Below are 25,279 nucleotides of genomic sequence, written 5' to 3'. Positions count from 1 at the left end.
CAGGAATCAAGCGCGTCTCCCCTGGAGTTCCTAGTCGAGCCTGATACTTATCAGCCAGTCAAAAAAATAGAGGCTACACAATAGGAAATCAGAAAATAGCACTATCTGGGTAAAATTTAACGCAACAACCATTAAAAAAAACATATTCATTAGAGAGGGTATTTTCGATGGTCAGTTTGAACAAAACCTCAACACGAAACAGCTCGTCTCTGGACGGGACATTGTCCTCAACCATGAGCCTAAAAATGGCTGGGCTTGTGCCGAACTGTTTTAAATGGGAGCAACATTACAAATGATAAAGGGGTCCAAAAGGCAGCAAACACTTGTACAAATAATATTACACAATTACACAATAAACAACAACAGTCATAATCTCTCTCTCTCTCTCTCTCTCTCTCTCTCTCTCTCTCTCTCACACACACACACATACACATAAATTAATAAATGAAAATTAAACTAATACTTTGTTCACCAAACACAACTCCCCCATTCTTGTTTTTTTTTAGTTGTTGTTGTTGTTGTTGTTGTTTTGGGTTTTTTTCCCCAGGGGGGTGGGGAATATATATATACAAGTTTTCTAAGTTATATGATATATATAATAAGCAACAGATTGTACGGATATAGAAGTGTCATGGATGTGCATCGGATAGTATCCAGTGGTAACAGATAGATTATTATATTAAATGCAGTGTGTATGTACAGTATAGTCCAGTGTTGAACTGTTAAAGCTTAAGTGCAGTCAGTGTGTGACATAATTTAATACGTAAATGAGCATTTTGAATAAATGAATATGCAAAACAGAATTGACACTTTTACAGCTAGTTTCTATCAGATCGTTTATATTAGCTAGTTTATATAAGATCGTTTACTAATCACCTGTGCAACATGATAATAAAGGCGTATCTACTTATTCTGTGTTGGTCGAATCCCAAATGACTTGTTTTTCAACTCAAAGTGCACTACAAACGGGATAGTGAGAGTTATACCATACACTTAGTAGAAGTGCACCAAAATAGGCTGTGTAGAACAATTTGGAACACAGCCGTTGCTTTGTACCGCGCATGCGCACTTTTTCCTTTTCCTCACGCTTGCGCGTTAGCCTTCTGAATGCTTTACAGAACTTCAGCGGTGTTGACCGAGTAGTTTGAGGGGATTAAGCTTTAAATAACGCCGAGGATTTTATATTATACCGCGTTTACAGATTAAACCCGAGGTTATGCTTTGTTTTGGGAGGTTTTCAGTGACTACTCGACAAGTAAGTCGTTATTATTTGTGTTTCTAATCTGTTTAAAGTTTACCTCAGTTCAGAGACTCGGCTAACGAAGCTAACGGCTTTAGCTCTTTACCTTCATCATCGTTTGTGCTTTTAACGTCAAACATTTCTGACAACTTGCAAGCGTATATCCGATAGATGACGATATTGTTATAAATACGCTTAAATTGATTGTTTTATCGTGTATAAATGGACAAATAACACCAGGATAAGTTGTTAAGGGCGGTGCGATTTGACGTTATAATATCGATATCGTGATATCTTCATTCAAATCACGGTATGCGATATTATTGAATGTTATTTTTTCTAACCGTTTATAATATGTGGAACATAAGTTATTTCATCTTCGTGCATGAATTCTGTGCGTTCTTATAAATTATATGTACATATAGTACAGAATCTAATACTGGACCTCTCCCTCCATCTTCACTGTTTTTCTGCACACCTTTTTTTTTTTTTGCACTATGACACTTTAACTCTGGACTTGCACAGCACAATGCCACTTTATACACGCTATACACACCATACTGTGTATAATATTAATATTATATAAACCGTCCCTAATTGCATTCCTTTTATGCTAAAATACCGGACAGATGCAAAAAGCATTTCACTGCGTGTCGTACCCTGTATGTATGTGTATGTGACAAATAAAATTTGATTTAATACATCATTCCCCTCCAAATATTGTTTTTCCTTCATGTACCCTGATTCATAAATTGATATGCAAATGAGCATGGTGAAACAATGAATATGCAAATTAGTCGATTAATTCATCAGGCGACGTTTTGATTGTGTTTTTATCTACAGGAGTTATAGCAGCCTCTCTTTGTTCTCTCTCTCTCTCTCTCTCTCTCTCTCTCTCTCTCAGTTAATAAGGGAAAAAAAGGTGCAAGTTTTCAAGCAGAGAAACATTTTAACACAAACGTTTGTCTGATCTGCATCGTGTCCTCTCCCCTGACAGCAATGAGCTTGATGGAAATCAGTGAGAACGTGAAGCTGGCCAGAGAGTACGCCTTGCTGGGGAATTACAGCTCGGCTGTAGTCTGCTATCAGGGGGTGCTGGAGCAGATCAGGAGGTACATCCTCTCTGTGAGAGACACGATTGTGCAGCAGAAATGGCAGAAGGTGATCAGTTTCTCCTTTTTAATCCAGAGAATTATCTGTGTTGAGTGTTAGTGAGGAGAAAATGACCAAAGCAGGATGCAGGACCTTTTCAGTATTCATCTGAATCTTGTGGACAGGTTTGGCAGGAGATAAATGAGGAGAACAAGCATGTGAGGGACATCATGACCGCACTGGAGAGCTTTCAGCTGGACAACGCCCCTTCCAAGCCCAGCAGTTTCAGCCAAGAGTGCGACATCTTGCCTGTTCATGTCGAACATAGGTAGGTGTGTGTGTGTGGGTGGGGGGGTGTCTGGGTCTGGGGGGGGGTGTCTGGGTCTGTGGGGGTGTCTGTGTGTGGGAGGGGGGTGTCTGGGTCTGTGTGGGGGTGTGTGGGGGTGTCTGGGTCTGTGTGTGTGGGGGGGTGTCTGGGTCTGTGTGGGGGTCTCCGTCTGTGGGGTTCTCTGTCTGTCTGTCTGTCTGTGTGGGTCTCTGTCTGTCTGTCTGTGTGGGTCTCTGTCTGTCTGTCTGTGTGGGTCTCTGTCTGTCTGTCTGTGTGGGTCTGTGTGACTTTCTTAATGAATGTTATGGAAAATCTGAGAATCATTATACATTAATTATTGACAAATGCCAGAATAATAAAAACAGGAAGTCAAGAGAGAACAAAGGTTTGTATTGAATAACAGTCAAAGAGCAAACAGGTTAACAATGAGTGTGTGTGTGTGTGTGTGTGTGTGTGTGTGTGTGTGTGTGTGTGTGTGTGTGTGTGTGACAGACTTTGGTTTTAAGAAAAAACCTTCACCGATGTTGAAGCTGTAGTTTATTCTGCAGTGTTCTGATCTGAACTTAGTGAAAATCAGATGATGCTGAATTTTCCCTCCCAAAAAAAACAAAGACTAACAACCCCTTAACCTTTTTTTGGGGTGCGGATCGAATGCAGGTCGTCTCCTTGTGCAGTACGCAAGGCCCCGGCGCCGTATAAAGACAGCAAAGCTCACGGCAGCAGACCAAGCGCTGGGCCGCGCTCTCAACACCGGCAATCACCACGCCTCGTCAACGGCGACCGAGGAAAACCACCAAAGGGAAAAGAGAAGAAGGAAAACACACCGAAGCAGAAAGATGACAAGGTGGGCTGTTTTTAATGACACTTCTCCTCTTACTTCACTACTCTTTATTTATTACAGAATGACCTGACAGTCTTTCTGTGTTTATGACACTGCGTTGTTCCTTCAGGTTTTCTCAAAAGCTTTGTATGAATTATTTTGTACAGAACTGTTTCCCTGTTACAGTGGCTTCAGTGATGTTTGGTTTTTTTTTTGTACAGCTGGGTAAATAAATCTAGATGACTTTTCACTCCGCAGCGTAAACACTGTACAAGAGCCTCCTGTAACTCGACACGTCGTATTTGATGTCCTTGTGCCTGTATTTACTTAAAGAGAATTCTATCAAGCTGTGAGACCGGTTTTGTCTGTCAGAGTAAATACAGGCAACTCAGAGAGCGAGTACAGCAGCGCCGGCCTGCGGCTGAGCCGATGCTCTATGAATCACTTCTGTTTTTTTACATTTGCATTTAGCAGACACCCTAAGTGTCACACCTTTAGAGTGACTTGCAAATGAGGTTTAAGGGCCTTGGTGGACCTGGGGTTTGAACCCATGACCTTCTGACCAGTAGCACAACACCTTAACCACTGAGCTACCACATCCCACATGTTTTTAAGTTTGTTTGTTCTTTATTCTACATCCTAAACTTGGTGCCGCTTTCTTACCGATCCACGATTCCTCCACCCTCCAGAACAAAGCCGAGGCGTCCGAGCCGGAGGTGAAGAGGTTCGACAGAGGAGGAGGAGAAGACAGGGACCTGATTGAGGCGTTGGAGCGAGACATCATCTCCAAAAACCCCAACGTGAAGTGGTGCGTTCATCACGTTTCCTTTATCCGCAGCCACTTTTACACGACTCGCCTCCTCTATAATCTTACTGAGGTTGTAGAAATACCTGTTTAACTGAACCGTGACAAAATCAAATATTTGCGCCGCAGTAAACGTACATCACACAGATACAGTACGGGAGGAAGGACGTGTTTAATGTCAACAAACCTGCAAAACATTTCACACAAATTACACACACACATATTTACTATCCTACAGAGATTACAGTGAGCCCCCATTTATCTCGTCCGTCCTCAGAGCACACAGTGAGTTTGCATACATCAGCATACACGCGTTTCTTTCCCGGGTGCTTACAAAGCTCTTATTTTCCCAGGGATGACATCGCTGATCTGAAGGAAGCGAAGAAGCTGCTGAAGGAGGCGGTGGTTCTGCCCATCTGGATGCCCGAGTTCTTTAAGGGAATCCGGCGTCCGTGGAAGGTACAGCTTTTCAGGTTTCCATGTAGAAGAAACTTTTAGTCCGATAACAAAAGTGTTCGGTTTGAGGAACGAAAGACTAAACCTCTGTCACTAGGACAGTTTAGAGCAACAAAAAAAAAGCACTCATTATTTTTTCCCCCTCAATGATGATAAGCGATCAGTCAAACATTTGAAAGGTTTTTGTTTTTTTTTCTTAGTCAAACTTTCCAAATTTTTGTTGCACCTCCCAGAAGTTTCTCCTCGCTCTCATGAGTGACATTTGGTCTTGAACGCTAGTCGTCAGTTTTTAGGGAAGCCTCAATAAACAAGAAATTATCACTTGGTTTTTCTGCACCAAAATATAAAAGGAAAAAAAAGTTACAGATTGCCACAAAAAAACCCTCTTTTTTTTCACTCAAGTAATTATATAGAAAACGTTTAGATCTTTTCCTCCGTCCCTGTTTGCGTATAACAGGGTGTGCTGATGGTCGGCCCACCCGGGACAGGAAAAACTCTGCTCGCGAAAGCTGTAGCTACAGAATGTCGGACCACCTTCTTCAACGTCTCCTCCTCTACACTCACCTCCAAATACAGAGGCGAGTCCGAGAAGCTTGTGCGCCTGCTGTTCGAAATGGTGAGTCCACACACTCACACATACACCCACACCCACACGCTGGCTTTTCCTCAAGTCTTACTGTAACACCAGAAATGTTTGGTACGGCTGCGTAGGCCAGGTTCTACGCTCCCACTACCATCTTCATCGACGAGATCGACTCCATGTGCAGCCGCAGGGGAACTTCAGAAGAGCACGAAGCCAGCAGACGAGTCAAAGCAGAACTTCTCGTGCAAATGGACGGTAAGGAACACGTTATTCCTTCCTCTTTGTCGCCCTGTCGTAAAAAAAAAACGGCAGGTTAATCATGATTAACGTTCTGTTTGGGTGTGTAGGTGTTGGAGGACCATCTGATAATGACCCTTCTAAGATGGTGATGGTCTTAGCAGCCACTAATTTCCCCTGGGACATCGACGAAGCCCTGAGACGCCGGCTAGAGAAAAGGATCTACATCCCGTTGCCTACAGGCATGCTTAAACAAAACGACACACATTTGTTCTATAGTGTAAAAAGAAGTCAATCTGATCAACTGTGTGTGTTCTGACATGAAGCGAAGGGACGGGCCGAGCTGCTGAAGATCAACCTGAAGGAGCTGGAGCTGGCTAACGACGTGGATATGGAGAAGATCGCAGAGCAGATGGAGGGATATTCAGGTGCTGACATCACCATCGTGTGCAGGTCAGAATCACGTTTATCGGCCAAGTGTGTCGATGTTGGCTCCAGCTGTACTTATAGATATAAAGCAGGGAATATAATTCTGTAGCGCCTGAGAGAAGGAAGGAGCTGAAAGAGTTTGTGTCCAGGGTGTGAAGGGTCAGTGGTGATTTTTACTGCCCGGGTTCTTGTATGGTACAAGTCCTGGGGAGTGGGCAGGGGGGCCCAGTTGTTATTATTATTATTATTAGTGATGTCTTGCAGGTCTTTCCACACTGATGCAGGATTGTTAGCTGAAAACCTGTTAGTTTCTTTTGGCTTTTCTGATCTCCTTTGTCCTCCCCTCTGTAGGCATCTTCCTTGGCATGTCAGTTTTTTCAGTTTGGCAGTGAACCATGGCTTGTTAGTGTATTTGCAGAAGGTTTTGTTTGGCACACACACACACAAACGTCTTCAGTGTCAGTCAGTTCATCCAGGCTGTCAGTTCCAGCCTCAGAGATACTCCAGTGCAGTCAATACAGTCTGTAGTTCCTGCCTCGCCTCACTGCTTCATCTCTTCACTGTTTCCACTACAGGCTCGGTAGATTTTAGTTTCTGCCTGTATGTTGGAATAAGTGATGCAGTGATCAGAGTTCCCCAAGGCTGCCTCGGGTACAGAGCAACATGCGTCCTTAAGAATTGTGTAGCAATGATCCAGTGTGTTTTTGTCTCTCGTGGGACAATTTATATGCTGTCTGTACATCTGTGACTCCAGCGCTACAGGACGGGGAGTTAGCGTTGTGCAGAAATCCAGTCATGTTTACATTGCAACAATGAACCAGATCATTCGGATTAATCAATTCACCCAAACTTCGAATTTTGTTTTGCGATGTGAGTTTCAGTAAAATCTGATCTGAAGATTATTTTGGTTTCACTTCTACCTGGTGAAGAGACCATAACATTAGTATTGAAGATGGAACTCAAACTAGTCATCAAACACCCTTTAAGTCTGTATGTTTGCTCTATCTGTGGCAGAGACGCTTCCCTGATGGCTATGAGGCGGCGGATCGAGGATTTGACCCCAGAGGAGATCCGGAACATTTCCCGAGACGAGATGCACATGCCAACAACCATGGAGGATTTCGAGACGGCCCTGAAGAAGGTGTCCAAATCTGTCTCTGCGGTCGACCTGCAGAAATATGAGAAGTGGATGGCCGAGTTCGGCTCCTGCTGACCCGCCCTGACGCCATCGCCTGGGGTAACTGGGCAGTTTGTTCCTTTTAAAGCCTTGCACTTCTCCCCCCCCAACACTACAGTGAATTGGGCTGGAGCTCATGACGGTGCGGAGCTCGTTTCTGAGCCACACAAAAGAAACCTGTCAAATCTGTCGCATTTCCAAGATCCTAAACGATTTCAGTGTCAAATTCAGATAAATTACACAAATTTTCACCAGGAAAGAGCAGTTTTTTTGTCGTTGTTTTATTTAAAGAAACAACAAACTGCACCTTCATCATTTCAGCGCTTTGAAATACAAAAATTCTCCGAGTCACTTTATTAGCGATCGCTGTGGCTCGCGTAGCAGACGAGGATCCGTTACATGCTGCAGGGGCAATATTTAATAAATAAATAAACAAACAAACAAAATAACCAGGCAGGTACTTCGGACAGACGACAAACGAGCACGCAGTCGTTTGTTAAAGTCAAATTTATTGTAATTGTCTTCACATACCAAATATTTTATAATGCACAAGAACACTTTTTTATTACACCGACATTCATTCAAGGTGCCGCCTCGATTTGTCGCATTTCAATTAGTGGCCTTTTTCCTAGCGAATAAGTGTCTTTTTTTTTTAACACAGAATTCATGTTAAGTCTTTCCTTTTTGTAATTGACCTGACAATGTGATGTTCATAAACGTGATGATAATAAAAGTGAAAATCTTACAGCGGGTCCTGAAGCATGCATTCGTGCTCCTGTAACTTGCACAAGCTGTTCAAATACGGAGCAAACGCTTAAATTACCCTCCAGCACATCCCTCTAGGAACTACGGCGTCTCTGTACCGCGCGCGTGCCACTGGTCGGGCTTTAAGTAAGGAATAAAACACGACGGGTTTGTTCTCAAAGTCGATTCGTTTCCGCTGACGCAGCACACTACCCGACATGTCGTAAGGAGTAAATCATGCTAATTAAGCTACACTACAAATTTTACACATCGTACACGTTACACACCCTTAAATCCCTCCTCAATCTCAAGCCTCAGCACGGTTAAGAAGAACAGCAGCGATATTTAAACACACGAACGCGACGTGAATATCGGGGTCGAGATACAGAAAGTATAATCATCACAGTCATGAATTAAACGGTGTTAACTTGGTAACGAAGATTTGCTCAGAGGTTGTTTTTTTTTTTGTTTTTTATTTTTAATTCAGGACAAAATGATAGAAGGTGAAATATCTAGTTCTCTCACAAAAAGGTGCAATCACTTTAGAGCAAAAATCCATTCAGCGGACAATACGTTCCCTTCTCCGGGTTACTGAAATGCGTGTGAGACCGTCTCTGATTTCCAGCTACAGATAGATATAAAACTGAACCCAGACCAGTGATATGGAGCTTGGTCCCAGAACTACACGGTGCCCTACGTCCTCACGCCCACATCTTTAGTGCGAGTTAAGTGCATAAATACATCATTGTACACAACAGGATATTGTTGGGTTGTTTTTTTTTCCCCATAGACACAATGCAACAGCAACTTTGAAAAAATACAAACAAAATAGTAAATATTCATTAGATCCGAATAACGGCTTCGTGAAACAGACGGACGTCGCTCGCTTTCTCAGGTACAGAATCGGTGACCGGTAAAGTGCTACATTTCGAAAGGAAAACACTCACAAACGCCAAAAGCAGGTAAGAGAGGAGGACAGAACTCAGTACAGCTCTCCGTTCACTTGATTCTTCTCTTGTTCTTCCACTTCCAGCTCCACGTTCTCTATCAGGCTCTGCTTCTCCTCCTCAGGCATCAGGGTCTCTGGGTTCAGATGGAATAAACCCCTGACGAGAAATAGATCAACAATAAACGTTATAAAGGGTCTTTGGTTTAAAAAAAAAAAGGTACAGGGTTAATAGACGTTTTCTAAGGTGGAACGACAGAAATCTGTAGAGCGGCTGTGGAAACTTCTCATAAGACGTACTTGTGCTCACACGTGGGAAACAAAAGGTCCAGGATCTTGATGATGACCGCAGAACCGACAACGCCGACCACCACCACCCACATGATGAGAAAGAAGAGAGGCAGAGACTCAGAGCAGAAGCGCTTCAGTTTGTCCCTGAGCTCCTCCACCCACCGACACACCACCTGCACAGAGACGTAGCGAACGGATGCACACATCAGTTACGTCCAGACTTTATATCAGAGGGTCCGTGTGGGTGCAGGGTTTCATTCAAACCCAACAGAAGCTACATCCTAGTCTACTGAAACAGGTGAGAGTCTCCTGTGTGAACACACACACACGGGCTCTTATGGCCCCGCCCACTTCTCTTGTAAACCTGGATTTTACACACTGTTACCTGACACTTAAAATCTAAATCGAAATAATATCCATCGTTTGTGTTTACGTCATGAACGTGTGCTGCTTTATGCTAGCTTTTAAAAATAAATAAATAAATAAATTCTGTTCGCTCGAGTGTTTTAGCTCTGATATGACATTTCCAAAAAGGACACACCGGTGCTAGCTTATATCAGCTAATGAATTAAATGAGATTAGATTTACTGATCAGATTAGATTTGTTAGTAATATAGATGAAATGAACTGGTCTATGACGATCGTCTGAGAATAAACTCGAGAAAAGGAAGAGCTGTGATCAAACTCCTCACGTTATAAGACGAGTGCGGCTGTCGCAGCGGGACGTCCGGCAGCAGGTCATCGGGGTTAACTTTCTCCTGGGGTGCGTCCTCGTACAGCACGTCGGGTTCCATACGCAGCGGTGTCTCGGGAAGCTTTCCCGGCGCGGCCGTCTCCTCCTGCGTGGTTTCAGCCTGCCTCAGTGGGTAGTGACTGGTCGTGTGGAGGACCTGGTCCTCGACTACTCCTCGAAGAACAGAGTTAGTCATTAGCATTGTATCGGGGATACAAACAATAACACGCACACACAAAGGCATCACAGGGAACACCGACCTGTTTTAGCAATGTACTCCTCAGTCATGATGATGTCGTTTTCCCGCGGCATGGCGGCGATCTTGCTGGACCTTGCTGGGTAGATGTTCTGTTCCTGAGTGACCTCCTCAGAGGTTTGGTTCAGTAGCATTTTCACTTCCCACACGTCGGGTTGCCAGACCTGCACGTAACACACAACAGATTAGAGTTCCATCTACATTCCTCTTCGTGTCTATAGCGACAGCTCATTCAGGGGGACGTGTGTGGTTGATTTAGGCTTCGGCTAAACCATAAATCATCGCCATGGTGATGAGCGGATCAAGGGGAATAAAACATAAAACATTAAAAAAAAATGTTGGGAGGGTAACGGAGTCTGTGATTAATTTTCTAGAACATCATGACAGTATAACGGTGTTTTATTCTTTACTTAATGGCTCCAAAATGTTACACACACACTGAAATTTAGGAATTAAGGAGGTAATGGTCAGCAGTTCGGAGCTGCCTGTTTGGAGCTATGAGCCTGAACTTTCATAACCAAAAACCTTGAGATTCTGGGCTGATGGATGCCATGTGGAGGAAGTTAATAATGTCCTGATACATTAATAGTTAGAAACAGGAAGACAGACCTGCTCTTCACCCAGCTGGATCATCTCCTGACCCAGAGTCAGCAGCAGCACGTCGTCCCCTGCTTCGCTCTGCAGGTACGAGTGATCCAGCATCAGCCTCAGCACGCTGCTGATCAGCATCCCGTCGCTGTCGCTCAGGCTCACGTTGCTGTCGTCTACTGTGGAGGGAGGAGAGAGAGAGACAATTAACTCATCAGCAATAGAGTTCAACTTCACTACCTTTTATGAGACGTGGAATTGGATGTTTTATGAGACGTGGATGTGGAATTTAAAGCAATTTCATTTGGCCAAAAAAAAAAAAACATTTTCAAAAACAGAAAGAGATTAGTTCTAGTGCCTCAAATAAGAAAAGTCGAGGCCGGTCTGCTTAAGCTGAACGGCAGCAAATGAATAAAATATTGATAACATTTAAACGATATTTTCGTCAAGAAACAAAGTACTAACAGACAGACTAATAACAGCCTGAGAGCAAGACAAATGTTTATTTTTAAATCCACAGGTTTGGTGTTTATTGGTAGTTTTTTCCCCACTAGAAGATGTATCTGAAGTGTTTATTCTGCCCCAATAAGAACACGCTCACCTCACTTTACTGAGGAGGAAAAAAAAAAAAAAGATTGGTTGTCTTCAAGTCCTAATCTGACTTTATGTTAAACGGTGATGCTTTGTCCAACTTATATTACATTCTAGATAATTTGTTGTTACTCTGCACTTTTTCTTAACAAAGCTCCTAACTCGGTACATTCGCTGTTGGGAAATGAAGAACTCTTTACTTCTGAGCCACACGTTTAACATTCACTGCAATTTTTATTTATTTATTTTTGGCGATTATCTCTGGGGCATCATTAAATCATGGAGACATGGTAAAGTTTCCTGTAAGATGTTTAACGTCGTAAAACGACACATTATAATAACGTGAAATACATTACGGCGCTCATATTAATAGACTTGGAGCCGAACTCACACAGCAAAGCCTGGCACGGCATCCTCATCACCTCTGAAGGCTTGAGCGGAACCCCGTTGACGGTAGTTTTATTGTCCACCAGGGTGACATTCAAGCTTATCTGAAATGGAAAAGGACTCCATCGTTCATTATTTAAGTTAGTTAAATAATTCATTAAATAAGTGCAGTTAGAACTAGTCCAACAGCCAATCAAAATAATTGTGGGCGGGATTACAACCATCACCCACCCAGTGTGTAAACATACAAAGCAGTGAGGGCTCACTGTATTAAACAAGGCAACAGACTGCAGTGTCGATGCGATGGATTATTATTCAGATGTTCTTATGTAATGTATAATGTTCTTTGTTGGTTACCTGCACATTGTAGGTCGACTCTTCATTTTCACTTACTGCAGTCACATTAATCACATTTTCCTGTGGATGATAGAATTAAACACATATATATCAGTAGATCTACCAGAGTAGATATGTTATGATGCCCAGTAAGAAACCTAATATGCCAACTAGAACAGCTTCCTAACATGACTCCAAGTAGGAAACCTGATAAAACTCTCAGAACAAATTCCATTTATGATTCCAATATGATACCCGATATGATTCCTGATATGATTCCTAATATAATACCCGATATGACTCCTAATATGATTCCTGATGATACCGATATGATTCCAATATGATACCCGATATGATTCCTAATATGATACGCAATATGATTCCTAATAAGATTCCTGATGATTCTAATGCTGAATCGAGTTAACCCGGAAGTGGGAAATTACTACTTAACATTAACATTTTCTGCATCTTCTGTTTTATCGTCTATTTATCCTTTAGTTGTTCAAATGAAAAGAAAGCAGAGAAAAGGCTCTCTTTAAAATCTGAGCTACAGATTCGGGAAATGGTTTCCTACCCGTTTTACACAATTCCCTCCTCCTGCCGCGCGATTGGCTCCTAACGGCATATGCAGGGTCTACGCAGAGCTACCAGCCAATCATAATGCAGGAGGCAGAATATTATGCAGGCTCTACGTGAAGCTACCAGCCAATCATAATGCAGGAGGCAGAACATTATGCAGGCTCTACGTGAAGCTACCAGCCAATCATAACGCAGGAGGCGGAACTTGTCCAAATGCGGGTGTGGGTTAAAATAAATATACTAAAACGTGAGTTAGGGATTAACTAACACAGACACGTTCACTAAAATGTATAAGTCGTTCCAATAAAACTCAATTAATTGCCATATACTTAGCGTAAACGCGACATAATACCGGTCAGTCCGGGAAGCTAGTCAACACCTAGTCAACAATGTTCGCTAGCCGCTAAACAAAACAACACAATCATCTCGCGCAGACATCGTGATGTTTCGGCATCTTCCCAGTTTATAAACACTTACTGTGCCAAACTGTCGCGTCTCTGCTGACGTACAGACCAAAAGTGAAGAGATCATTAACACAAATATTGCACAATACGACGCCATCACTGGCAACAAAACACAAACACCTCCTTCTTCTTCAATTAGTAACCTGCTTCTTCTTTGCTTTTAATGGAGGATGGCAAACCAAATCAAAGGTGCAACTTCCACCACCTAGTGGACAGGAATGTAAATGAAAGGGAAATAAATAAAGAAGTAATTGAACCCTATTGTTATTACAAACGTTATTAATCTAAAATAAAATACATCTAAAATTATATCAATCAAACAACAGAACAGATTCCAATTATGATTACAATATGATACCCAATATGATTCCTAATATGATTCCTGATGATACCCACTATGATTCCTAATATGATTCCTGATGATTCCAGTATGATGAAAGAAAAAAATAATAATAATTTAACCCTTATTATTATTAGAGACAGGTTATTAATCTAAAATAAAATACATCTAAAATTCTATAAATCAAACAACAGAACAGATTCCAATTATGATTCCAATATGATACCAATATGATTCATAATATGATTCCTGATGATACACATTATGATTCCTAATATGATTTCTGATGATTCCAATATGATGAAAGAAAAAAAATAATAATTGAACCCTATTATTATTACAAAAATGTTATTAATCTAAAAAAAAAAAAAAACATCTAAAATTATCATTTACAAGTCCACTGTAAACTCTAATCACTTTGGGGGAATAATTTTATGTACTTTTAAGCCTAACTCAAACCTAACTCTGGAGGTCAAGTTGGAATTGGAAATAAACAAGGAATTATTTGTAGGATTCACTCAAATTTCACAAGTTCCTACATTAGTGAACTTTACACGTGATAAAATGATGTCTTTTACACATCTACAAAGGATGCCATTTAGGATTAAACAACACTTTAGTCAAAAAGTGACTGGAATTAGGTCTTATTCCAGTGAATCAGATCACTTGGCACTCCTAATAATCTGCTTTAATCTCACTCTCTATCTATACGAATCAAAATTTTGATTTCGAGCCGACTCTATCGAATTGACTCATTTGCATGGGAGCCGATTGTGTCGACTCGGAATCAAAATCTTGATTCGTTGTTTAGCGTGCTGCATTTTATTTGAATTTTGAATCTGAATTAAACTTTTATTTGAATTGTATTTTATTTAATTGAGAACCTAGTGTGGTGCATTTTTATTTGAACACACGAAAGACAAAAAGAGTCGACACATCCGTGAGTGACACGTCAGTAAATTGAATAAAATCAGATTAAAGAATTTTTTTTTTAGATAGCGCGATTACAGGTTGTTTATTTCAATTTTGTTAGCAAATACAGATTAAAAACGGCGTTAAATTAAATAAATGCTTCACTTTCCAGAATCGACATTTCGAGACAAAAAGAGTCGACACATCCGTAAGTGACACATCAGTAAATTGAATAATTGAATCGTATTGAAGAACTGGATTTGCATATGATTTGGTTGTTATGGTAACCACGTTATCACGTCACAGAACAACGCGAAAATGTCTTCCGATTTTGATGTAAGCCAAATCATCCGAATTCAAACTTTATTTTATATTTACTACATCGAATAATATTATTTAATGTACTTTTTGTGATTGATAAATAAATAAATAAATAAATAAATAAATAAATAAATAAATAAATAACTAATTTGCATTTGCTTTCTCGAACTTTCTACACCACATCGACCACAGAGTACCGAAACATATTAACCGAGCATTAATAACACTTGAACAATATTTTATTACGGTTATTTGTTACGATTTTTTTTTTTTTTTTACAATTTTATTCCTGTATTAATGACCCGGAGCCTTCTCGAGTGCACGTGCACACCAGTCACGTGATGCATCGTTAGCTTGTTAGCTAGCTGGCCAGCACCATGCTAATTAATGATTAAATATATAAATTATTCCTTTTATCATACTGTGGTTATGTGCTGTTGTTTTTTTCCCCCACATATAAAAATGTCCTCATCAATGTAGCATCTTTTTTTAAACTGATATTTAATTAACCAATGATGTGTTTTTCTCATTTCAGATCGATTTCTCATTTGAAAGGACGACTTTTAGTGACGCTTCACCAGAGATTAAGCCTTGTCACAGTTTTGGTGTGTGCAAAGACGTCAAGAACAACCTACTCTATCGGGACGAGGAGACGGTGATCTTCCCAAGTGGAAAGCAGTGTGTGAGCTACAATGTCCCGGGGAGACACACCAAGTTCATCCACAGTAAGCCACATCCCCTAGGACCTTTTCAAAAACAACCTCAGCATTTAATCGATACGTTGACGGGAAAATACGAACCGTAAAGACGTTTCTTTTCCATAAAGTACATTGCATTTCAATCAAGGATCACACAAACGTTGTACTGTAACGATTACGATCGTCTCTGTCTGTATGTTCGTTTGTAGTTTGAGTAACTTTTGGATCATTCGATCCTCTTCCTTATATTTTACTTCACAGTTGCAGAAGGAAGCATACAGGCCCTAGCTTTATGTCCCGGTCGGCGCTACCTCGCAGTGTCAGAGAGCAACACCATCACCGTCTTTGACCTAAAGGACGAGAAGTGCGCTAAGATACAGACTCTGATGGGCAGCAACTACGGCGTGGAGGAATTTGTCTGCATGGCGTTTTCTGCTGATTCGAAGTACCTGCTATGCCAAGCTAGAGGACCCACATGGAGCCTCTTCTATTGGCAGTGGGAGGAAAAGGATCTCATAGCAAGTGTGGGGGCTACAAAGAAAGGCCTTATCAGACAGGTAGAAATTCAAAATGTCTCAGATGTAAGCGAAGGCAAGTGAACTTTGCAATGCTAAAGAAGGTTCTCTATAGAAAACTGTACAAAAAAAAAGTATAGATTACAGTTTATCCATCAATCATTTTTATTTATTCAATCTTCAATTGCTGTTTTTGTACGTCTGTGCTTTACGAGTGTATACCGTGTTCACTTTTCTATATCCCAGGTCAGCTTTAACCCTGAGGATGACAAACAGGTCTGCGTGAGCGGAAAGGGAGTCTTTAAAATCTTCGAATTGAACGAGGACTCCCTGAAACAGGAGCACTCAGTTAAGATGAAGAACGAGGATGTCCTGTGCCACACGTGGATGTCTGGGGGCTCCGTTGTCGCAGGAACGGAGGCAGGAGAACTGCTAATGTTGAAGTCAAAACGCCTAAACAGGCTGGAGAAACCATGTGAGAGGTATAAGAGGTCCTCTGTTTTATCTTTGTAATGCTGGGGTCATCCTACTTTGTGCAATAAGGTACAATATCATTTTTATTGTTTTGTCATGTTCTGCATTGTCTCCCCCTCTGACAGAAACACAGATAATTTGGACTCATCTTCCTCTCAGTCCCCACTGACATATGTCACTGCCATTGTGAGCTATTCAAAGGGGTTCGCCTGTTCGGCAGGGCGTGGGTTAGTTTGTCTCTATAAAGAGACCGAGCAGGACAACTACAGGAAGTACGGGACAATAACAGTGAGTAATACATATTTAACATTCGGCAGAAGTTTGTACGCAAACACCTTGCAAATGAGGTAAATATGCAAGTTTATCATTAAGGATGATTGCTGTGTTCCTCTGTTCTGCAGATTCCTGTGCACCCACACAGCAGTCAGCCGCTTCAGGCGATCGCCACGATGTGCATAAGTCCATCAGAGGAGATGCTGGCCGTCAGCACGGACCAAGGCCAGCTCTATCACGTCAGACTCCGATTAGTTAAGATTAGCAAGGTAACAGATATGAAACGGTAACATCATATCAAACGGTCTGATGAGGATACAGTAATTAAAAAAAGAAAGCTTTAAAATTGGAAATGTACCGTACTGACTTCTGCTTCCGTGTCTCTATAGGATAAGACGGCCGAGTTCAAATACCTGTCTCACAGTCTTCACTCGGGGAGCATCACAGGTATGTCTGTCTGTGCGACCAAACCGCTCATCGCTACCTGCTCCAAGGACTGCACCGTGCACATCTGGAACTACAGCACCAAGTAGGAGGAAAAAATAATATGTTTTATAGTAAATATGTTTGATACGCCTCAGTACTGACATGAGTAAGGTACTGGACATTAATGATTCAGCATAACGATGACACGGCTACCAAAACGTCCGTAGTGCTTATTTACTGAGAAAGTTTACTGACGTGTCCTGGGTTTATTTCGTGGCAGGAATCTGGTGCAGTTTAAGGAGTTCGACGAAGAGCCGCTCTGTGTCTCGATACACCCCAACAGCCTTTCCATCCTGGTGGGTTTCTCCACTGAAGTCTGCCTCATGAACCTAATGAATGTGAACATGCGTACTGTCCGGAGGTACCCCATAGAGAACTGCACCGAGGTGAGTTCTCACCGACGTCACCATTTGAAATCTGTCTCGTTTGTCCAGAAACTGTGTTCAGAATCGGCGAGTTAAATAAAGCGTGCGTGTCCACAGTGCGTGTTCAACCACGATGGCAACATGTTCGCCTCCATCAATAGAAAAATGATGTGCATCGTCAACGTCAGAACGTGTGAAATACTGCAGCTGAGAGGCCACTGTAAACCGGCGAGTAATAAGTTTTAGTACATTTTAGTACCACAGGGTCTGTGTGTAGAAGGAAACGTGGGTGTGTTGATGAATCCAGGGTTACGATTACATGTATTTTGACATATTTTATATACTTAAGTTAACCTGAAAGGATTAACAGGTCATTCAGAAATGTTCAGTCTAAACACATCAAACACACTTTTAACACTAATATTTATAACCGGATTTTTTGAAACATAACGAAGACCGTTAACTAATCTTGGTTTCTCCGATACTCTGTTCTGACCCTTCAGGTGCAGTCTGTGAAGTGGAACGATGACGACACTCGTCTGGTGTCTTGCGGGCCGGACGGCATGGTGTACGTCTGGGACGCTCTGACCGGCCTCTACACAAGCCGCATCGATACGGATCAGTGCTACGTAGACGTGACGTTCTCACCTGACAACACGAACATCGTCGCTGTAGCCCACAACCTTATTCATGAGATCAGTCACGAAAGGGCAAGTGCAAAAAAAAAATAAAACACCGTATGATCGTTTTGACTCTGTGCAAGGTGGATAAAATCACAGCGGCTCAACGGCGTAACATGACATAAGGACTTTGTCCGCAGCATTTACACAGAGATTCTGTGTGTTTAACGATTCATTACATTTTATTTTAGTTATATAACACTGTCCCATAGCAGCAAACATGCTCTTAATCATGCTCTTATTTTGGTTTGTACACCTGCTAGATCCCGAAGACTTGATCCTTTGTTCCTCTGTATGGACAAAACTAATGTTTAGTTGAGTTTGAGGTCGCATGTGTTTTTGTTTGCGTTCAGGTCCTGTATGAAATGGCCTCAGATGGCGCGGCCTACACAGCCATCTCCGTGACACATTTGGGCAGAACTGTCTTCGTCGGCACCACCGCTGGTACCGTCAGGGTCCTTGATTACCCTTTTGAAAAAGAGAAGACCTGGAAAGAACATCAGGCCCATTCTGGTCCCATCATTAAAGTATGTGTATGTTTTATGGGAGTGATGAAAGGCTGCAAATATATATATATTCTGTAGATAACGACATGCGTTGTAAGAGTTAATGACGAAAGAAGCGAGAAAGAATGCAGCAAGCCTGTCATTCCGTTGGCTGTGTGTGCATCCGTCTGACTGAGAGATTCATTTACAATAACGACTGTGTGTGCAGATGGCTGTCACACCCGGTGATCAGTACCTGCTGACCGCCTCAAAGGACGGCTCCCTTTTCATATGGTCGATCTTCGACGAGGACGGACGGGCCCTTGAGATGGTCACTGACGTAGACTACGCCGAGGAGGTCCTCTGTACGAAGGAATTTCTGAAGAAAAAGGTAAGTAAATACGATCGTTAACCGATCCTTGTCCGACGCCTGCGCCTCAGTGAGACGTTACACCGATGGCCAGGATCTGATATTTTTCTCCATCATGCAGGACAACACGATAAGTGAGCTGAAGTTCCAGATTAAGTTCCTGGAGTTTGGGAAGAAGTTCAAAATCAAAGTGAAGGACATTAACTGCAATGAGAGGATTCAGAACTGCATTCAGGACGGCCTCCAGCAGGTAGAGGCTCTGAACGAGCAAATCCGGGTGAGGACTCGAGATCTCAGGCGCAAACCGAGTACAAAGTTATGTTACGTATCGATGGATATTTTAATAACAACGGTATGTACGTCACGGTAGGTTCTGAATGCCGAGAGGGAAGATCAGACGGCGGCTTACGAGAAGCTGTTTATCAAGCTGAAGGAGCAACTAGCCACAGAGCTGAAGGATCATAGTAAATACACTCACTATGTACCACCAGTATTGTCTCTATACTGGTATTATGGTTTGTTTGAGTTGGGGTTTTAAGGTTCAGCTTGGAATCTCAGGTGTATTAGAACAGTTTATTGTTAAAATATGATCAAATCTGTTTTCCCCAGCGTGTCTTACGAGCCGCAAGCGACGGATTCGGTTGAAATTTCTAGACATATCGAATGGCTAAGCATTAGCTTCATGGCTAATTTTGTTCCCAGATAAGAACCTCTGCAAGATGTTGCTAACGAAGTTCAAGAAGCATGAAGACATGAAGCAGAAATTACAGCTGATGCAGGAGACATTCGAGACGGACATGGAGGAAGCTGTGAAGAGTCACATCCGTGCCATGAAGGAGAATAAACAGGACTACGAAGCCAAGCTGCAGGAGGTGAGAATGAAGTACTGCTGAAGCTCCTCCTAGGGCTTTCGAGCCACATGCACCAAATTCGGATATGTTCTAGATCCAGGTCTGAAGTTTGTTGCTCTTACTTTTCTAATCGATCCGAGTACCTGTACTTCTGGTACCGGGTCTCAAATTGGCCTTTTTTCCCCATAGACTCCCATTATAAACTTTGGAGGTTTATAACCCGGCAAGCTTTTGAACTATCTACACCAAACTCGGCTAACTCCTTTAGGGTGATACTCTAAAAAAAAATTTTCAATTGGTGAACCGACTGGCCTTTCGGTTGTCCCTCAGCCCCGCCCACAATATATGCAAAATCAAAAAAGTTTTTACAACATGGACATGTGACATATCAAAACACTCAGAACAACGTGGGGAACTTCCTCAAGAGTATTCGGATGACGTCACATGCTCGTCTCCACTTGCGTCCAAATACCTAGCTTTCTGTCCACTTGCCTCCAAACGTAACACTGATCCTTATGTATACTCGCCTCCAAAAAACACCGGCCTTTGCGCATACTTGCCAACATCAAAGTTTGTTGCGACGAACTTTACAAATCTAGTTGTTATCTGTAGTTATATTATGTGTGTAATCTCCTCATCCATCTCCACTCTACAGCTACAGGCCATGTTGGAGCATGAAGTAAAGGACTCCGAGGAGAAGCAGAGAGAGCTTAAGAGCCTTACCGAACGTGAGATCATGGAGCTCTACTACGACTACGAGCAGGAGCTGGAGGTGGAGAAGGAGATCAGGCAGAGGCTCCAATATTATAAGAAAGAAATGGCGTCTAAGGTACGTGTTTTGGGATTTATTTCAATCAGCACAGCTCTTAAAACCAGCCGCTTGCAGGAAACCGTAAATAACGTGTTTGTTTGTCTTAAGATTTTGACGTGCTCGTCTATGAAAAGGGTGATACAAGATCAGAGCTCCAATATCTCTAAGCTGGAGGAGCAGATGCAGATCCTCAGTGGACGAATCCAGGCTATGACAGAAAACATCCAGGATGTGACGAAGGAGAAAGAGGAGCAAAGCCACACCATTGCTGGCAAGGTGAAGTTCATGCTCAACACTACGTTTTGTAGCAAACATTCAGTTTTTTGCACTTTACAGCATGTTTTGTGGCTACAGTTGGGTATGAAAAGAAATTTTCCGGTTCCGGTTCTGCCTTACGATTCCCGGTTCTGATTCCGATTCCATAATAAAAGAAATGTGAAAAATAATGCATGATACTTAAATAATTCCATTTGTGTTTATTAATCACTCTTTAAATATTTTAAACAGAACATTTCAATTCATATCGATTTAAATTTAAATAAAATCAACATCAAATTTAACATCCAGAATTACAGCTTAGCAAAATCAGTTAGCAATTATTCTGAAGAAAAATGAACATGTCTGCTTTCTCTGGGAGAAGACCAGACCTTTCCTGGCTTATTGTATCTCCAGCTGTGGAGAAAACCCTCTCAGAGGGGGTAGATTTGCTTCATTGTTGTAGCTTTGGATATTAATCCACACTTTAGACTTTTTTTTAGACATGTTTAATACAAAGCGAACCTCAGCACAGCAGCGCGAGTGACTGATTTCTGTGGTACAGTAAGCTGCGTTAATTTGGTTGCGTGACTGTAAACAGTGTAAACAATTAATATTCATGAGGTAAGACGTGGCTATTTAAAGTGACCGCTCCCAGCACTTTGCCCGCATCGCATCGGAACCGCGTTTGGAACCGAAACTTTAAAATTCCACACGGTTCCGGTTAAAAAACAGAACCGGTTCCGAATAAGAACCGGTTCTCGGTTCCCAACCCTATTTGTGGCATAATTCTCTGTTTATGTCGCAGTATAGAATATAATCGTGTATGGGGTATAAATTCTGTACAACTCTGTATCCTGGTGTTCAGTACTCCAGTGTATGAGCTAGAACACAGTAATATTAGTTTTCCTTACGACATGCAGCTTTCGCTCGCACCCGTGGCTGTCAGTAACTCATCAGTTACGTGTTGTTGTTTTGTTTTTTTTTCTCCTGAAATTAAAACGTTGAATAAATCAGCCGTTTAATACGTACGTCTTTTCTGTCCCTGCAGGAAAGCTCCATTGGACAGCTCAACAAAATCATTGAAGACTTGGAGAAGAGCTTAGAAGAGAAGAAGGAGGAATTGGACAGGGTGATCTTCCAGGCCAGAACTGCTGAAGAAGAAAGTAAGCAGAGGAGCGAACAAGAAAGGGCTGAATATATTCGTCTCGTAAAAGAAATGGAGGAGAACAAGGAGACGTTCAAAAAGGTGAGGAGGTCAAACAGTCTACTACTGTTATTATTATTATTATTAGTAGTAGTAGCAGTATTGTTATTTTTATTATTATCATTATTAATAGTATTATTATTATTTTATTATCATTATAATAAAAATGATAATAAAAATAACAATAATAATAATAATACTTATAATAATACTGATGACAATAATAATAATAATAATACTGATAATAAAAATAATAATGATAATAATGCTTATTATTATTATCAGTATTATTATTATTGTTAGTAGTAGTAGTTAATACTAACAATAATAATAATACTGATAATAAGTTTTTAGTATTTAATAATTAGTATTATTGTTATTTTTATTATTATCATTATTATCATTATTATTATTATTATTATTATTACTATTATTATATATGGCATGCTGATCGTAGGCGGTTGCTGTTTTAGATTTCTTCTCAGATTAAGCAAAAGAAGGTGAAGAACCAGGACATCATTGCTGAACTGAAGCGCCAACTGGAATCAAAGGACAAAGCCTTGAAGACACACAAGCAGACGGTTGGTTTCAACTCAATATGCTTTGTTCATAGGATTAATCATTTTAGTAATTTCTTAAAGTTTGTAAGGATGATTCTGCTGTTAATCCAGTGCCAGTGATTTAGCACGTTGTTGTTATTACTTGTGTCATTGATGATACGCATTATAAGCATTACAGTTTTATCAGCGGTACCATTGATTGTAATGTCTTTGTTCCCACAGGTCATAGATGGAAATTTCCTCTTGAACAGGATGAAGAGCGACATCCACAGCTGCTCTAGCTTTATCCAGGACCCCAAGAAACTGCGGAGGAATTTCACTAAGATTTACAAGCAGTATATAAAAAAGAAATGGGTGAGAATACTAAACATAAACACCATACAATAACACACATACACACACACACAGCCTAGTATGCTTATACCTGACTGAGCGTGATATCTGCAACAGGTGAAGATCGGACTAGATCCCGACGTCGTGCAAAAACAAACCAGGCAAATGGAGAGGCTGAGTAAGATGTTGGACGTCCAGGCTGCAAGGCAAGCCAAGGAGATCAAGATCGAGAAAACCAGGAACTGCACGATCGTGATGGTAAGGAGGAATTCTTAGCATGTTTTTACAAGTTGCCAGATATGCTTAAAAAAATATGCAAAATTATCTGCCAGTTCGACAAAACTAAGCTTAGACTCATATTATATAAAACATATATAAAATGGACACACGTGTAAAACTGTACATGTTTTTGCACGTCTGTAGGAGACTAGCCACGTGATTCAGGACCTTAAGGACGAGCAACTAAAGCACCGGCATGTGCTGAAGAGCATCGAAGAGAAGAATATGAAATACGATGAGAGTAAGTAAAAAAAAAACACACATCTTATTTTACACTTTTTTTTTTTAATCGTTGTAGAAAGTTGTTTTGGGGGAAATGCCTGTCATCATTCATGTAGAGCTGAAATACATAACATACATAAAACACCTCAGAAAAACTAGGTATAGTATGTAACACAGGAGCAGACACCTCGCGGTATTTTGTAACAGCCACTATCTGGGTTTAATTCAGCGTAATTCTAATGAATTCTACATTTTTATTGTTAATCCTTTAAAGTTATGTACAGCATTCTTTTTATCTGAGCAGCAGGATTCCATGTGATCTCTGTGCTAAAGGAAAGGCTAACGTTCAGGCATCAGAGACCAGAGACTGAAGAAGAATCTCCTATAGAAGGAAGGAGCACAGACCTTTCCAATGCTGAAGACAACGAGCAGTGTGAAATTACCACCGATTCACCCTAAACCAAAAAGCAGACGATCCCCCTGGTGTCTAATACTCGAGTGCAGCGTGGGGGCGCACGCAAGCCGAAGTCTGAAAGCAATTTCTTTCCCAGGAAACTATTCACAGTGTCCCTAATAGGTCCATCTTGACATTATAGGTCCCTTGACACCATCAAGTCCACAGTCGAGCACCGAGGCTCAGCCGTGGCCACAAAAAAAAGATGTAACAGAATCAGAATCAAGTTTATTAAAGGAATTTGTCTTGGTGTGTTGGTGCATAGTAATAATATAGAAGAAGCATAAATACAGGAAACAAATTTTATAAAATAATGTGTGTGTGTGTGTGTGTGTGTGTGTGTGTAGTAGAGACGCATGAATCAGCTCAAACATCATCCACTGCTTCAAATAAATCATCCACCAAATAAGATCAAATATGACCTCTGCACCGATCGTCACATTACAATTATTCTTATTCAATTACTTCTTAGGTTTCATCATGATAACATGGCCAAGGGATGGTTCTTTTTTAACAGCGCATTCGGTGCAGTTACAGCGATCTGTGTTTAACATAATACGCTGGAGGGATGCTGCATTTAAATGAATATTTATTTGTTTGTTTGTTTGTTTATTTAATTTATTTTTATTTATTATTGAAACAAGGATGTTCTTTAGCCCAATTAAGCTACATTTTATTAATGGCATAAACACAGGCTTTACTCCCTTTCAGACTTTAGTTGGAATTTCACAGTTTCTGTCGACTTCCCGAACAGGCGAACGCACTCCTAAATCACTCAGCCTGAGCAACGACTGGATATCGGCTATTAGCCCCATCTTTTCAAAATACACCTCGGAATATCGTACTGCTCCTTATACTGTAGGTTACAGAACACACCATATATTTACAGCCCTTCAATTTAGCCTAAACAGCAACTATGTTAATGGCCTTATCTTATTTAGCAAAAACAGAATAGCATCATCTGTTTCGGGATTCATGCGATTCCGCCGTGTATCTAAAACACGGCCTATTGCGCTAAATAAGCTTGTTGCAGGAATGCACAAGATTCTCCTAGCAAGCCGCCGCAGCCGTGGGAATCGATCTCATTTCTCCTAGAACGAAAGAAATTTTACGCTGATATTTAGAGTATGTAGTAATATGTGTAATATTTGCATGATTAATGACATGTGCCTCATCCACCCATGACCCACCGATATATATATATATATATATATATATATATATATATATATATATATATATATATACACTGTATATAGGTCAGGACTGTGGACAAGTCCAGTTGGTCCTCCTAAATTAGTATTGG

At 41.2% G+C, this 25,279-nt stretch overlaps 3 protein-coding genes across 5 annotated transcripts; 2 read left to right on the top strand and 1 right to left on the bottom strand.

Annotated features, from left to right (window-relative positions):
* The first annotated feature begins 1,084 nt into the window (after window positions 1–1,084).
* Window positions 1,085–7,912, top strand: katna1 (katanin p60 (ATPase containing) subunit A 1). Its single transcript, XM_027152312.2, has 11 exons — window positions 1,085–1,255; window positions 2,238–2,401; window positions 2,518–2,660; window positions 3,318–3,504; window positions 4,170–4,288; window positions 4,639–4,744; window positions 5,199–5,357; window positions 5,453–5,579; window positions 5,672–5,803; window positions 5,888–6,014; window positions 7,005–7,912. The coding sequence occupies exons 2-11, from the start codon at window positions 2,240–2,242 to the stop codon at window positions 7,201–7,203; spliced, it is 1,461 nt and encodes a 486-aa protein (XP_027008113.1). The 5' UTR covers window positions 1,085–1,255; window positions 2,238–2,239; the 3' UTR covers window positions 7,204–7,912.
* On the bottom strand, window positions 7,660–13,249 carry ginm1 (glycoprotein integral membrane 1). 2 transcript variants are annotated; one of them, XM_027152327.2, is made up of 8 exons: window positions 13,096–13,249; window positions 12,061–12,120; window positions 11,708–11,807; window positions 10,747–10,904; window positions 10,142–10,301; window positions 9,841–10,049; window positions 9,158–9,321; window positions 7,660–9,017 (listed from the first exon to the last, which is right to left on the bottom strand). In XM_027152327.2, the coding sequence occupies exons 1-8, from the start codon at window positions 13,177–13,179 to the stop codon at window positions 8,894–8,896; spliced, it is 1,059 nt and encodes a 352-aa protein (XP_027008128.1). In that variant the 5' UTR covers window positions 13,180–13,249; the 3' UTR covers window positions 7,660–8,893. The 2 variants fall into 2 exon arrangements, with proteins under 2 accessions (XP_027008128.1, XP_027008139.1); XM_027152338.2 differs by lacking the exon at window positions 13,096–13,249 and adding an exon at window positions 12,614–12,679.
* LOC113646206 (cilia- and flagella-associated protein 57-like) lies at window positions 9,317–24,817 on the top strand. Of its 2 annotated transcripts, none has more exons than XM_027152281.2 (23): window positions 9,317–9,446; window positions 15,191–15,380; window positions 15,615–15,910; window positions 16,115–16,350; window positions 16,468–16,630; window positions 16,744–16,884; window positions 17,005–17,144; window positions 17,322–17,487; window positions 17,584–17,694; window positions 17,970–18,176; window positions 18,500–18,673; window positions 18,861–19,022; window positions 19,123–19,278; window positions 19,372–19,465; window positions 19,704–19,873; window positions 20,508–20,681; window positions 20,772–20,939; window positions 21,970–22,167; window positions 22,599–22,706; window positions 22,908–23,039; window positions 23,136–23,276; window positions 23,442–23,538; window positions 23,824–24,817. In XM_027152281.2, exons 1-23 carry the CDS (start codon window positions 9,345–9,347, stop codon window positions 23,976–23,978), a joined length of 3,681 nt encoding a protein of 1,226 aa, XP_027008082.2. In that variant the 5' UTR covers window positions 9,317–9,344; the 3' UTR covers window positions 23,979–24,817. The 2 variants fall into 2 exon arrangements, with proteins under 2 accessions (XP_027008082.2, XP_027008099.2); XM_027152298.2 differs by lacking the exon at window positions 9,317–9,446 and adding an exon at window positions 14,570–14,670.
* Window positions 24,818–25,279: the final 462 nt, after the last annotated feature.

The sequence above is a fragment of the Tachysurus fulvidraco genome, chromosome 9, assembly GCF_022655615.1.
Source record: "Tachysurus fulvidraco isolate hzauxx_2018 chromosome 9, HZAU_PFXX_2.0, whole genome shotgun sequence".
NCBI classification, from domain to species: Eukaryota; Metazoa; Chordata; class Actinopteri; order Siluriformes; family Bagridae; genus Tachysurus; species Tachysurus fulvidraco.
The sequence above is the reverse complement of the archived record's forward strand: the minus strand, read 5'-3'. Positions and strand labels throughout refer to the sequence as shown.

Bases quoted from the DNA above. Each gene is read 5' to 3' on its own strand.
- ginm1 (XM_027152327.2), bottom strand. From the start codon at position 13,179: ATGGCGTCGTATTGTGCAATATTTGTGTTAATGATCTCTTCACTTTTG. The intron at 12,121-13,095 runs GTAAGTGTTTAT...TATCATCCACAG, and splicing joins AGACGCGACAGTTTGGCACA to GAAAATGTGATTAATGTGAC. The intron at 9,018-9,157 runs GTACGTCTTATG...ATTTCTCGTCAG, and splicing joins TTTCCCACGTGTGAGCACAA to GGGTTTATTCCATCTGAACC.
- katna1 (XM_027152312.2), top strand. From the start codon at position 2,240: ATGAGCTTGATGGAAATCAGTGAGAACGTGAAGCTGGCCAGAGAGTAC. The intron at 2,661-3,317 runs GTAGGTGTGTGT...GATCGAATGCAG, and splicing joins CCTGTTCATGTCGAACATAG to GTCGTCTCCTTGTGCAGTAC. The intron at 4,289-4,638 runs GTGCGTTCATCA...TTATTTTCCCAG, and splicing joins AAAAACCCCAACGTGAAGTG to GGATGACATCGCTGATCTGA.
- LOC113646206 (XM_027152281.2), top strand. From the start codon at position 9,345: ATGCACACATCAGTTACGTCCAGACTTTATATCAGAGGGTCCGTGTGG. The intron at 17,145-17,321 runs GTAGGAGGAAAA...ATTTCGTGGCAG, and splicing joins ATCTGGAACTACAGCACCAA to GAATCTGGTGCAGTTTAAGG. The intron at 19,023-19,122 runs GTAAGTAAATAC...TCCATCATGCAG, and splicing joins AGGAATTTCTGAAGAAAAAG to GACAACACGATAAGTGAGCT.